The sequence below is a fragment of the Schistocerca serialis genome, chromosome 7 (assembly GCF_023864345.2).
Source record: "Schistocerca serialis cubense isolate TAMUIC-IGC-003099 chromosome 7, iqSchSeri2.2, whole genome shotgun sequence".
In the NCBI taxonomy this organism is placed as follows: domain Eukaryota; kingdom Metazoa; phylum Arthropoda; class Insecta; order Orthoptera; family Acrididae; genus Schistocerca; species Schistocerca serialis.
This window is the reverse complement of record NC_064644.1, coordinates 335978752-335993089: the sequence shown is the minus strand read 5'-3', so window position 1 is coordinate 335993089 and position 14338 is coordinate 335978752. Positions and strand designations below refer to the sequence as shown.

Below are 14338 nucleotides of genomic sequence, written 5' to 3'. Positions count from 1 at the left end.
GCTAACTTCGAAAGAAGGTAGATGCGGTCCCTAGCGCAACTTATAACATCGTCGAAAATCAGTGCGGACGGGAGAGCTTTGGTACACCCTGTTAAACAAACGGAAAAATGGAGGCGGTACAATTGGAGAGCGATCCGCCTTCACCAACATGCATAAGCAATTCATTAATAGTATATATATATATATATATATATATTACAAAAAACTAATAATAAAAAAAATTGTATGGCCCGAGATTCGAACCGGCGACCTTCGAATTACGAACCCGAGCGCTTACCGCTGCGCCACGGCGATGTAGAAATTTATTAATCGTAGAGATTATTTCACCGTAACGGTTTCTTCTAACTGTCGATTTTCTCGACAACGGCTGAGAAGTGCATCTTGGTGCTTTGCCACATTACACCTCTGGCCATGAGCTTTTATTATGCACAGTATGAATCGAATCTGAATTTCACAATTGGCGGCCTCCCCTTGTTAGTTTATACAAACATTATATGATACAGGCAAAGCATAATAAAATCTCTTTTTAAGCAGATGAGTGCATCAGCTGCTGCACAGACCCATAAAGCACCACATCGATAAATAAATATTTCACCACAGGCTAAAGGATTGATACTAGGTAACTCAGGTTTTGTGAAAAATAATGGAACAGATTTAACTCATGTGACCTTTTTCCATTACAGTCATAATAAATGATACTACATAAGTTTTCACCTACATTTTGTTGGTAGAATATTGTGGTTTTTCCATTCGGTAGCCATTAATCAACCTCTGAAGTAATCTCTCATCTGGTTCCATGCCTGTAGTAAGAAAGCAGCTTAATTAGTTTCTATTAGATGGTAAATTCATAAAAAATAAAGTACTAATTTTGTTCACCTGGGTATGGCGTCGTTGCCAAAGAAAAGAGCTCCCACAGAGTCACACCATAGGACCACACATCTGATTGTGTTGAAAATATGCGGTCCTTTATGGCTTCTATAGCCATCCATTTAAATGGCAGTGGTCCCTAAAAGTTAACAATTTGTTTATAAAATATTTTATGATAATTTGAAAAGAGGAATATTTAAAGTGGAGGCAAACACATTCGCCACACAATATGGAGACATGGTTATGAAATAAGCAATACGGAGCCAAAGAGAGTTTAAATGACAAAAGATATTCTTAATTAGTGATGATGTCACATATGATTATGTCTCAGATTAATATATTTATATTTCTAATCAGTGGTCCACAGCTTTAGCTTGGTACAATTATATTAGTATGCAAACCACTTTAATTAGGTATAGGATTAATATAAAATATTTATTTAGTTTTAGTGATTATTGTTTTTCAGCTGCCAATATGAAAGACTGTCATGTAATTGGCATGTCAAATTTATAGAACTTTCTTTACCTACATGCTTTCACCTTGTTAACAACTGATCCTCAATCACGACTGATAGACAACTATATTGTTTCCACATAGAGTGGTCAACTATAACATACAACATGGAAATTTCATTACTCAAGCTACACAGATGGTATATGACATGAGATGAAAGGTGAGCAAGAGGCAGCAAAATCATTTGGCTAATTTCATGTGCTAAGAATAGGGAAGCTAGCAAGTTACACAATGATGAGCAGAAACTTCATGGCCACTGCACATCACAAGACTACATGCCACCTAGTGGTGTTGTGCACTTGTGACATGGTAAGGAAACTGTAAGTGTACAGCAGAGATGAGTGGGGAATTATTTTAGTGTTGATATGGGCTGCAAATGAGGAAATTCCCTGACATAAGCAGCTTTGGGAAAGGGCTGATTGTTATGCCTGGCATTTGGTAGCAACAATCTTGGAAGCTGTAAAGCTTGTTAGCATGCTGCTCTCATGAACATATATGGAAAAATAGCTGCAGGATGGTGAACCTATGAATAGGTGACAAGGTGTTGGATGTCCACCTCTCATGTCAGAACTTGGATGTTAGGCTTCCCCACTCTGTAATACAGGATAGATGGCAATCTGTGGCAGATCTGATGACAGAGTACAGTGCTGGTGCAGACACAAGTGTGTCAGAACACACTGTTCAGTGCACACTGCTGAACAGGGGCCTCAGCAGCAGACCTCCCATATTTGTCCCCATGTTGAGTCAGCTGCATCATTAATTATGATTGCAATGGGGAATAATGGACCATGAATCAGTGTGTGCCACCTTCTTGGATGAATGGTGTTTGTTATTACAACATGTTGTTGGTCATGTCCAAATACACCATCGTTCAGATATGGCAGCTCAAAACATTCACTGTGGCATACATATGGGCCTGACGGGGCACATCTGGGATCATATCAGGCATCAGCTATAGGGGACATTCACTTCAGCTTCCATCAGATTTGGGATAGTAATTGAAGGCATCATGATAACAGTGGACTATTTGATGTCACTATGTTGTAGAATTCTGTAATATATTTTATGCACACATTTTATGACATTTTTGGAGACTGAAAATCTCCTTCTCTAGGAATCAATATGGATTCCAAAAACAATGATCGTGTGGAATAAAACTTGCTCTGTTTGTCCACAAACCCAGAAAGCAGTGAATACCAGAACCTAGGTTAATCCATACTCCTTGATTTCTGGAAGGCTTTTGATACAGTTCTGCCCTGCCACCTAACAAAACAAAATATCAGCCGAGCTGGGTGATTGGACTGAAGAGTAAGAACAAAACAACACATCTCATTCTCAGTAGAGAGAATACAAAAAGATGGTTACTGTCAGAAGTTCCATGAGATTCCTTGCACAGGATGTTGTTATACATGGAGAAGTCACAATACTAGACAACTGCAGTGAAACGCAGAAAGAACTACAGAGAATAAACACTTGGTGCAGGGATTGGCAGTTGGCCCTCAACATTAACAAATGTAACATGAGGTGTGTAAATAAACAGAAAACCCATTATTGAATGATTACTTGATTATGTAACAGTCACTGGAACCTGAGGCACCCATAAAAATATTGAGGAATATGCATATAGAAATATTTAAAGTGGTTCAAATGGCTCTGAGCATTATGGGACTAAACTGCTGAGGTCATCAGTCCCCTAGAACTTAGAACTACTTAAACCTAACTAACCTAGGGACATCACACACATCCATGCCCGAGGCAGGATTCAAACCTGCAACCATAGCAGTCTCGTGGCTCCAGACTGTAGCACCTAGAACCACTCGGCCACTCCGGCCGGCTAATTTAAAGTGGAATTAACACATAAAAGAAATTGAAAGTAAGACAGCTGACAGACAGAATCTTTGGAAGGAGCTTTAGGAAGTTTAGTCCATCCAAAAACGAGGTAGTTTATGAAATCCTCATCTGACTGATGGTAGAATATTACTTGTTTGTTTGGAATCAGTTAGTGAAAGGATTGATGGAAAAAACAGAGAAGCTCCAAAGAAGAGAACTGCTGTGGAGATGCTCAGCCTTTTCCAGTGGCAGACTCTGCAAGCAAGGCATTTTCCATTATGGTGAGGTTTACTGTTAAAATTCTGAGAGCATTTGTTCCTGGGAGAGTCGACCAATATATTGCTTCCTCCTATGTATTTCTTGAGGAAATACCACAGATACAACCTTACATGGAACCTTACCAACTGTTTGTCCTTCGTGTGACCACTACACACTGGAAAAGGGGGGGGGGGGGGGGGAGTGATAATGGTATACAAAGTAACTTCTCCAACACAGACACACAGAAAAGCAGTTTGTGGAGTATAAATGTAGATGCAGACCACCTGCATCCCTTCATGTTTAATACCTTTCCCCAAAAGCAATAACATCTTGCAGTAGGATGATCTATACAGTAGGATAACAAGCTGGTTGTTTGAGGTGAATTACAGTGATATCACATAACGTTTTGGCCAACAAGTTCACCTGATCTGAAACTGATGGCACACATTTGGCACTTACTCTGCACCCACAAAGCACCAGCTTGTACCTAATGGGAATTACATGACCTGTGCTTTGACTTCTGGTCCCACATGCCTCCAGAAACCTACCAAGGGCTTGTCACATCTGTATGATGCAGAGTCGCTGCAGTGCTGCCTTCCAAAGGTAGACCAACATTCTATTAAGCAGGTGGTCATAATGTTTTCCTCATTAATGTGTATTCTATAGCTCACATTCTTGATAAACATTATGATTGGAAACATGTTAATTGAACCACAGGCATACAGACTCAGTAAGAATAATTACATTTTAAGACTATTGAAAGGACTGTAATCAACAGCTTGTTCATACTCAAGAATTAATCTGTGGCACAAACACAGTTGTGAGGGAGAAAGAGACTCATTTTCTTTTAAAGCCATTATTTTATTTTCACAGGTAGGTGCCAAAATAAGAACATCAGAAAACAGAATATCTAAAATAATGATGAACCATATGGAGCATATGCACTAGACCATTAGAGAAACCAAGAAAGAGGCTGAGTGACAAGAAAATTGGTTTGTAACATCCAATAGAGACAAGTAGTTAGAGGAGGCAAGAGTTGAAAGCCTAACATCTGAGCATGGACATCCACAGAAATTTACCCAAGAGTGGATAAGATTCTAAAATTGCCATTATTTAGTTTGAAAAAGTGTTACACTTGAAGAACTAAATTTGACAAAAAGTACACCAAAATTTTTGTATCTTAACCACTTAATATTGTTTTGGAGGTACATAAGTCCCACACCCAAAAGGTAAGCATATTTCAGTAGAATATGTAAAATGTATCCAATGAGCTACAGAATAAAGCTAGAAAATACTCACAAAAATAGTTTTACCAGTAAACCAATAAGATGAGGTCAACACTGAAAATTAAAAATTGAAAACAGAAAAAATCAAAATGAGCAAAAAAAATCTTGCTCCATTTCAATGAAAAATTCCATTTATTAATACTCAACAATGTGGAGAAGAAGTAAATAACATCTAACAATTGGTTATTCAAGGTTGACCACCCCCTCCCTTTTTTTGTGCAACCCACACTCACCATCTGACTAAATGAATCCGGAAACCCCCCACCAACATCCCCAAATTGGTGAGCAGAACCAAATTCTAACAGTCTAGGGCTCAACAAATGAGGTCATTGTCTCCTAGTATGACACATCTTGCTGCAGTCACGCCCACTGGGTAGCAGAATTTTTATTTCTGTGACTGTATGTTGCTCTGTGTTGCAGGCTGTAGGGATCAAAAAGAATACAACATTTTTTCTTTTTTGTAATTCATACATTTTTCCAATATTCTAGTGGATAAAATCATATTTTTCTCTTTCCATCTTATCTCTTTGGATCCACACATGAAGTGTATATGATCACATCAACAGTACAGAACAGCCATTTTCTTCGGTCTACTGCTACAACTGTTCTGCTGTGTGTATGAATATGGTTTTAGAAAGTAGCCACAGATCTTGTTTGTGTACCAATGCGGAGTAAATCACTGTTGTGTCTAAGTTGTACAGTGAGATAGGGACAGTACATTGGCACCAACAAGCCACATATGTGGCTTGTAAAGCCATGCAAAACTCATGCACATGGGCATAGGCTATGACATTGTAGTGTGGGCAGACATGATGCTCTTTCCTATGCCTTGGAATGTGTAGCTATCCACCATATTTCCTTAGATGTATGGAAGGGGCCACTCAGCTGTTTGGTCTCAACCACTGGATGCTAGCCCACTTGAAAGTGATTGGGACCAAACCACAGGGACAGCAAGTGACAGGGAACAGCTGCTGCTGACCCAGTATGCCACATGGTTTCATTACTCTAATACCAACCTATAACCAACAGAGTGGGCACTGAATCTTTCCTGGAATGATTACAACCAAGATCTCAAATTGGATCCTTCTCCTCCTTCTCTTGAATTCTCATTGCAGGAATTGCTCACTTCCTTCATTGCTTCTTGATTTTTCCTGAGGATTATCACTGAAACCTCAAACATTACTCAAGATAAGTTCCAAGGTATCCATAACCTGGAGGTAGACCACTCTGTCATCAACCAGACATTGGTTATGCTACTGTTGTAGTAGACCATCAAAATATGTGGCAGAGGTCCAATGTCACCTCTCAGGCACCTTGATATACAAAACCATTCCTAATTGCCCCATTTCTTGCATCCAGAATGAGATGCAGAAAGTCCTGAAAACCCTAAGACGAAGCTCCCACAGAACAAATCTCATCACAGGTTAACTGAAACCTCCAACCCATCACATAGAGTCTCTTGCCCAATTTTTGCCTTGTCTTTTACAGATGCCAACCTCTTCCCAGAACACCTCAAATCCATTCTCACCCCTCTCCCACCTGGACACCTGGAATTAACTATTGATGAGACACTTCATTACACCAATATCCCCAAACACATGATTTCTTAGCCTTAAGACAATATACCTCCCAACCGCCACCTGAAAGTCTTCCTAAAAGCTTGTTTACTGTCAGCCAATACAATTTCATCCTCACCCATAACTACTGCATCTTTGAGGGCCAGGTCTATAATAAAATCAGGGGGAATGCTGTGAGAACCAAAAGAGCTTCGTAGTACACTAACTCTTCTGTGGGCCACATGGCACAGGCACACCTCAAGATCCAAAATTTTGACCCCCTGGCTTGGTACAGATACACTGTTGACATCTTTGTGGTCTGGACTCATGGTGAAGAACTGCTCCAGTTCTAGCAACAGCTTAACTCTTTTTCTCTACTGAAATTCATCTAGTCATTCTCCAAATCAAAAGCTACCTTCTTTGACCTCCATCTCACTGAAGCCCACAACGAACCTCAGCTCATATAATACCAACCAACAAGCAACAATACATACACTTTGACAGCTAAACTCATCTGCTCCACCAACGGTTTGCTCGATACTTACACCAGCAATCTCTGCCAAACTTTTCTCTGCCGCAACTACCCCACACACCAGTTTGCAAAAAAAAATCTCCCATGAAGTATCCTCCTACTCTGACTAATAAAGCTCTTCCAAAAATGTCAGAAGCACTGCTTTTGTCACCCAGCATCCCACAGTCTTTGAATGCCTCGACATATTTCTCTGCCAAGCTACAACTTCCTCAAGTCAAACCCTGACATGGGATTCACTCTCCCTTGTATCCTACCTATCCTACCCTCTGTCATAAGCCATCACCCTCCTAATCTTTGTAACATCCTAGTCAAACAATATGAGATCCTCAAACCATTATCCCTACCTGTAATCATTCCTGCTGTAAAACCTGACATGTGAACAATCCCGATACCACCTGCTTTAGTCTCATTATTGGTAAATCCTACGATATCAAAGGCAGAGAAGCATGTGAAATAATGCATCCTGTTTATCAAGTAATTTGTGTCTACTGCAGAGGGTTTTATATAGGAATAACCACCACTAAACCTGTCAGTTACATCATGTGGGCTATTTGGATGCTCCCTCCTGACATTAGTTTTCTTGAACTCTGGAGGGGGGAACATATATATAAACTTTTTATTAATTTTTTCTCACTATTTCTTCATTTTCATTATGCATTTACTTTTTCATCTTTGTTATCCCCCTCTCCCTTTCTTCTTTAATCTACCTTAATTTCACTGTTCATTTCTCTTCCTCTTATTCTCCATGTTTTATTCCTCATCATCTCCATAATGAAGCTGGCACAGTGCTTACCACTGTACTATCTTTGACCTCCTACCCTCTTTGCACAACACCCCCGCCCCTTTTTTAATTTTTTGTCTCCAATCATCCAAAAACAGATGAGTCCTTCTCATCCTAGACTCTGAGGGACTTGTCCTTCCCTTGTAATGTTCCCCAACCTAATACTCTCTCCTCCTCAAGGAAGGAACTATTGGTTCCAAAAGGTAGAATAGTGTATGTATTTTACTGTGTCTATAAGTAGTATCATAATACCATGTCCGAAAAGTAAGCCTGGCCAGCAATTCTGTGTCATTTCTCCCTCCCTGCCCCTGCACCCCAAATACTGCCTGACCTCTGGCAGCAACCTGTTAGAGACTATAATATACAACTCCATTCTGAATCGTAGACACAGATGTAGAGGCCATATGGAAATTACTTTTACATCTAGTACTGTAGTCAGTTCCACAGTTACTACTAAGTTCACTATTATTTTTAATCACATATACTACTGGACAGCAAACATATTGCCACAAGAATCTAAGAATCCCCTATGTCCCTGAAAAAGCTTTACTGTGGGATGTTCAGTTAACTAGTTCCTATAATACTTTTACTACACTTGGCTAGAAAATAATCTTTCCAGGACATTACTGAGTTGAAGCAGAAAAATATGCAAGCAATCCTGTTTACAGACCAGCAAAATAATAAAAAGATTCTAGGAGCTGGACTCATTGACTGATGAAAAAGAATGTCACTACTTTGGCTGAAACGCCTAAAAAGTCATAAGAGCTGCTGGTTTTCAGCAAGATAACATTTTTTATGCTCTCTTTAAGAGTTCAGTTTTCAAAACTGACTATTGCTTGGGGAGTACACACTGCTTGCTTAAGAAAATCTAGTAAGTCCATTTTCAGTGGTGCTGATGGTTTCTTTTTTCAGTTAAACACAAAGGCACATCAGTTAAGGATTTTAGTTATCATTTGGAAAGAGCAGGGTTCAAATCTCTACCTGACTATGTGGTCTCCATTGTTCCATGATGTCCCTAAATCGAAACACAGATTAGCTTCTGTGAAAATGTCATAACCAGTTTTTGTCTCTGTAATAGGGAATCTGAACTTGGATTCCGTTTCTAGTTATCTCATCTTGACTTAAACCTTAATTTCATTTCTCTGCTATGTGAAACCCAATTAAAAATAATCATGAAAAGGTTAACAGCATTAACAGCTTATCTTTTAATCCAATATAGTTTAATAGTGTAATGGTGTTCACTTTGAAGTGTTGACTTACACTACTCTTCTTTTTGTATATGTTGGAACGATACATATTCTTTGCCAAACCAAAATCACAGATCTTCACAACATTCCCGTCGGCCAGTAGAATGTTTCGAGCTGCCAGGTCTCCATGTAACACCTACAAAAAAGGCAACAAAGAAGCTAACACGAAAAATGTTCAAGAAATGTATGTTGGTATAAACTTCCTATTACAAAAAAATTGATTTACCTTTCTCTGAGCTAAGTAATCCATTCCATTAGCTATTTGGTATGACCAGCATACAAGGTCATGCGTACATACTGGATTCACTTTACCAGCATCATCACACTTATAATAATAGCACCATTCTTGTGGTCTGCTGCCACCACTCACTGAATAACAAAGAATATGTAAGATACGAATAAAACATAAATTTCCATCAGCTCATTTCAACATCAAACAATGGGAAAATATATAATTTTTCTATCGTTCTGTCCTAGGCACTTAGGATTCAACAAAGTCTACGAGGAACCAGGAGCATAATGAGAGCAGTATCACAGTTAATATATGTTTTCTAATGTAACCCACTTTCCTATCATTAGATGATCATATTTGTGTTTAGTTGTTTCTTAAAATCCAACTGACAACACTATTTTTTCATCTGTCACCTGTTCACTTGGACAGATACCATCTGCCTTCAGCTCGCTTTCATTGTGGTCATAATTCTACCTCAGACTCTTGTCTCATCACTGCTCCATTAGTTTGTCTTTCTGTTTCTCCTAGTAATTCCCAACATACATCTCCTCATTGCTTGCAGAGAAACTCTTAGTTTTCTAATAGTTTTTCCCACTGAAAGTCCACAAATCACTGTTATAAATCAAAATTAGTAAGGCACAAACATTGTAAAGTCACTGTTGGAGACACAAATGGAAGTTTGATTTTGAAAATCCTATTTATTTTACCAAATGTGCTACATGGCATTTTCCCTCTTCTATTTATTTCTTTTGTATTCCATCCATTCATTTTTTCAACTGTCCTAAATACAATAATTATGTATTGAACGTGTATGACTTCACTGTTAATTTGTACCGTTTTCTTTAGGATATATTAGAGATACATTACATTAGTCTTCAAGTAATTGCTTTTTGGGCTCACTTTAACTTGGTCTGTTAGGTACTTTACATTTTTTGTTGAAGTTTATCTGAATGAGGAATAAATAACACAGTGTCCTGAGGATAGCTTTCTCATGGAGAGGAAGTGTGGTGTTGTGCTTCATGATTTACATTGCTTTCAGTGGGACAAACTAACGCATCACTGTTAATTTTTGGCACACTAGTGTAGAAGATGCCACAAAGAAGCATGATAATTTGTGTATATAATATGACTTCTGGTATTTAGTTTGTGCACAAAAGTGATCATAATCTCGAAAATCTAAATCCCATTTTACATAGAAATTCAACATACTTTTCTTGTTGTTTATCCATCACATTTCTTTCATTGTATCACAACTCTTGTATCTGCCATGATATACTGTGTATTTTCATATGTAGTATGCAATGAAAACTGCATTCTGTACTAATATTATCAGTTGTAATCAAATTTGTGCTCTATACAATTTTGGCAATAGTATCCTTGTTCAGAGATTCAGTCCCTTAATTTAATTTATATCTATGTGAACAAAAGTATATTTTTGGAAGTTTATAAGTGCCTGGCATAATGTATTTCATAGAAAATTGACAGTTAAAAAATACAGACATATATTCAATATATTTCAGCGGGAGTATCTGATTTGGGAAATTGTTTCCATTTAATCACAGTGTAGGTATTCAAGGGATTAAATTCATACTTCTACCTTTTTCCCACATGTTGACGTCTTTGTTCTACAGAAGTTTTTGAAAATGTACAACTGAAACCCAAACAAGGTTCTTCCTAAGTTGACTACTGTGGCATAATAACGTATTCTACACATATTATAATTGTACATTGTGTTCAATTTAGTTTGCCTTTCGACATCAGTATTTATTGTCTACATTTGTCATAAATTTATGGTTTTTGCAATGTTGTTACTGAGAATACATTTAAAAAACCTGAGATTTTATCCCAGTTTCTCTGTTTTCATAATAGAAAATCACTTTCTTTGTTGTTAATAACCTAAGTTTCTAAACTGAACCTGTGTTCCCTGTAGCATAACATATCCAGAAATTAAAAAAGAATAAGCATGTTGAGTTTAAAGTTCCTTGCTTTCTTTTCTGTACAACACAGCACCAGCCACAGACCAGCTTTGACACATGATGAAAGCAACTGTAAATTGCTGTGACTGCTGTCAAGTGATTGAAAGATGCTTTGAGTAGTTTGTCAAGAGGATTATAAGGAGATATGTGCCAAAGTCGCCACAATTACCTCAAGTACTATCCTCTCCCTTGTATACTATCTTTTGCACAGGACATAAATGACTTACTAACACTTGCATAAGTGATTGTGAGTGGCATGCCAGTGGTAGGTCTAGCAGCTCTACACACAGGAGGCAGGGGCCAGGGAAAACTCAGAGTATTTTCTTCCCTCTAACCAATAAGTTTGAGGTGCTGTCCCCCCCTGAGTATGAACCAATGAAACACACTTCCCACAATTCAAAACATACTGGTCCCTTTTCTGGCAGAAGGTAATGCAAAAGAGGAAATTCTCTTAATTGTCAATGATTCGACTGTACTATTTAAATTTCCTTAGGGAAGTGAAAGCAACATGGTTCATGGTGTGGGTTCCTGTAGTCATGTCCTAGTTCATGAACCACGGGCAACGTATGAGTGGCCAAGTAAGTGGTCCCGAAAGTCGGGATACCAGTTACTTTGGAATGAGGCTGGGCATCTCGGACATATTCTGAGTCGTGGTCACCTTTGTGCTCATACGGCAAAGACTACCATATCCACCGGTTAGTCCCTCAACCGATAGGGGTAAAACCCGATGGGACTCGGGGCAAGTAAGGCTAGCAACCTGCTTCCCTGGTACTTTAAATATGATGCTGGCAACAATCAGAGCAAAATGCCTCGGACCTTTGGAGGTGACGGAGTCCCACCTCTAACTGACAAACCAGGGACTCCTAAGATAAGACTTGGCAAACAAATGGTAATGAGATGGGGAGCTATTAATACCAATGGGGGCTACTCTGGGAAGAAGGTAGAGCTGGCAGAGGCTGCAAGTAAGATGGGGCTGGACGTTTTAACTGTTAGAGACATTCAGGTAAGGGGTGAGAAAGAAGAGGAAGTGGAGAATACAAGGTCTACCTGTCAGGAGTCAAAGCAGGAATAGCACAATGGGGTGTAGGGCTTTACATCAGGAAAGAAAGGGAACCCAGCGTAGTTGCAATAAGGTATGTAAACGAACGACTGATGTGGATAGATTTGACAGTGTCTAGCAAGAAAATTAGGATTGTGTCAGTATATTCACATTGTGAAGGGACAGATCAAGATAAGATGGATAGGTTTTATGAGGCACTCAATGATGTAGTTGTTAGAGTAGAGGCCAAGGACAGTGTTCTGCTCATGGGTGATTTTAACGCCAGGATTGGAAATCGAAGAGAAGGGTATGAAAAGGTTATGGGTAAATTTGGAGAGGATATGGAGGCCAACAGGAACGGGAAACAACTCTTGGATTTCTGTGCCAGTATGGGCTTAGTAATCACAAACTCCTTTTTTAAACATAAGAACATTCACCAGTATACTTGGGAAGGCAGGGGAACCAGATCTGTCATTGACTATATAATAAGAGATCAGGAATTCAGGAAGGCTGTGAGGGAGACACGTGTATTCAGGGGATTCTTTGATGACACTGATCATTATTTAATCTGCAGTGAAATTGGGATTGTGAGGCCGAAAGTGCAGGAGGTCAGGTCCATACGTAGGAGGATAAGAGTGGAGAAACTTCAGGATAAGGAAATCAGTCACAAGTACATAACAGCGATCTCAGAAAGGTACCAGTTAGCTGAATGTAGTCAATTACAGTCATTGGAAAAGGAATGGACAAGGTACAGGGACACAGTACTAGAAGTGGCTAAAGAATGTCTTGGAACAGTAGTGTGTAAAAGTAGGATGAAGCAAACAGCTTGGTGGAATGACACAGTCAAGGCAGCCTGTAAAAGGAAAAAGAAGGCGTATCAAAAATGGCTACATACTAGAACTCAGGTACACAGAGAAAGTTGTGTTGAAGAAAGAAACAAAGCCAAACAGATAATTGCAGCATCCAAGAAGAAATCTTGGGAAGACTTTGGAAACAGGTTGGAGACTATGGGTCAAGCTGCTGGTAAACCATTCTGGAGTGTAATTAGCAGTCTTCGAAAGGGAGGTAAGAAGGAAATGACAAGTATTTTGGACAGGTCAGGAAAACTGCTGGTGAATCCTGTGGATGCCTTGGGCAGATGGAGGGAATATTTTGAAGAGTTGCTCAATGTAGGTGAAAATACGATCAGTAATGTTTCAGATTTCGAGGTAGAATGGGATAGGAATGATGATGGAAATAGGATCACATTTGAGGAAGTGGAGAAAATGGTCAATAGATTGCAGTGCAATAAAGCAGCTGGCGTGGATGAAATTAAGTCAGAACTCATCAAATACAGTGGAATGCCAGGTCTTAAATGGCTACACAGGATAATTGAAATGGCCTGGGAGTAGGGACAGGTTCCATCAGACTGGACAAAAGCTGTAATCACACCAATCTTTAAACATGGAAACAGAAAAGATTGTAACAACTACAGAGGTATCTCTTTAATCAGCGTTGTGGGTAAAATCTTCTCAGGTATTGTTGAAAGGAAAGTGTGAGTATTAGTTGAGGACCAATTGGATTAAAATCAGTGTGGGTTTAGGCCTCTTAGAGGTTGTCAGGACCAGATCTTTAGCTTATGGCAAATAATGGAGAAGTGTTATGAGTGGAACAGAGAATTGTATCTATGCTTTATAGATCTAGAAAAGGCATATGATCGGGTTCCTAGGAGGAAGTTATTGTCTGTTCTACGAGATTATGGAATAGGAGGCAAACTTTTGCAAGCAATTAAAGGTCTTTACATGGATAGTCAGGCAGCAGTTAGAGTTGACGGTAAATTGAGTTCATGGTTCAGAGTAGTTTCAGAGGTAAGACGAGGCTGCAACCTGTCTCTACTGTTGTTCATATTATTTATGGATCATATGTTGAAAACAATAGACTGGCTGGGTGAGATTAAGATATGTGAACACAAAATAAGCAGTCTTGCATATGCGGATGACTTAGTTGTGATGGCAGATTCGATTGAAAGTTTGCAAAGTAATATTTCAGAGCTAGATCAGAAATGTAAGGGCTGTGGTACGAAGATTAGCATCTCCAAAACGAAAGTAATGTCAGTGGGAAAGAAATATAAACAGATTGAGTGCCAAATAGGAGGAACAGAGTTAGAACAAGTGGACGGTTTCAAGTACTTAGGATGCATATTCTCAAAGGATGGCAACATAGTGAAAGAACTGGAAGCGAG

General features: G+C 39.0%; 1 protein-coding gene across 5 annotated transcripts in view; it reads right to left on the bottom strand.

Annotated features, from left to right (window-relative positions):
• Window positions 1-14338, bottom strand: part of LOC126412422 (mast/stem cell growth factor receptor kita-like) — a 308669-nt gene that overhangs the window by 23698 nt on the left and 270633 nt on the right. For all 5 annotated transcript variants that reach the window (XM_050082017.1, XM_050082013.1, XM_050082014.1 and 2 more), the window contains exons 16-19: window positions 9097-9239; window positions 8884-9006; window positions 877-1006; window positions 719-800 (exon numbers count right to left, since the gene is read on the bottom strand). In XM_050082017.1, the coding sequence (XP_049937974.1) occupies window positions 719-800; window positions 877-1006; window positions 8884-9006; window positions 9097-9239 (478 nt within the window). The remainder of the gene's footprint in view (window positions 1-718; window positions 801-876; window positions 1007-8883; window positions 9007-9096; window positions 9240-14338) is intronic.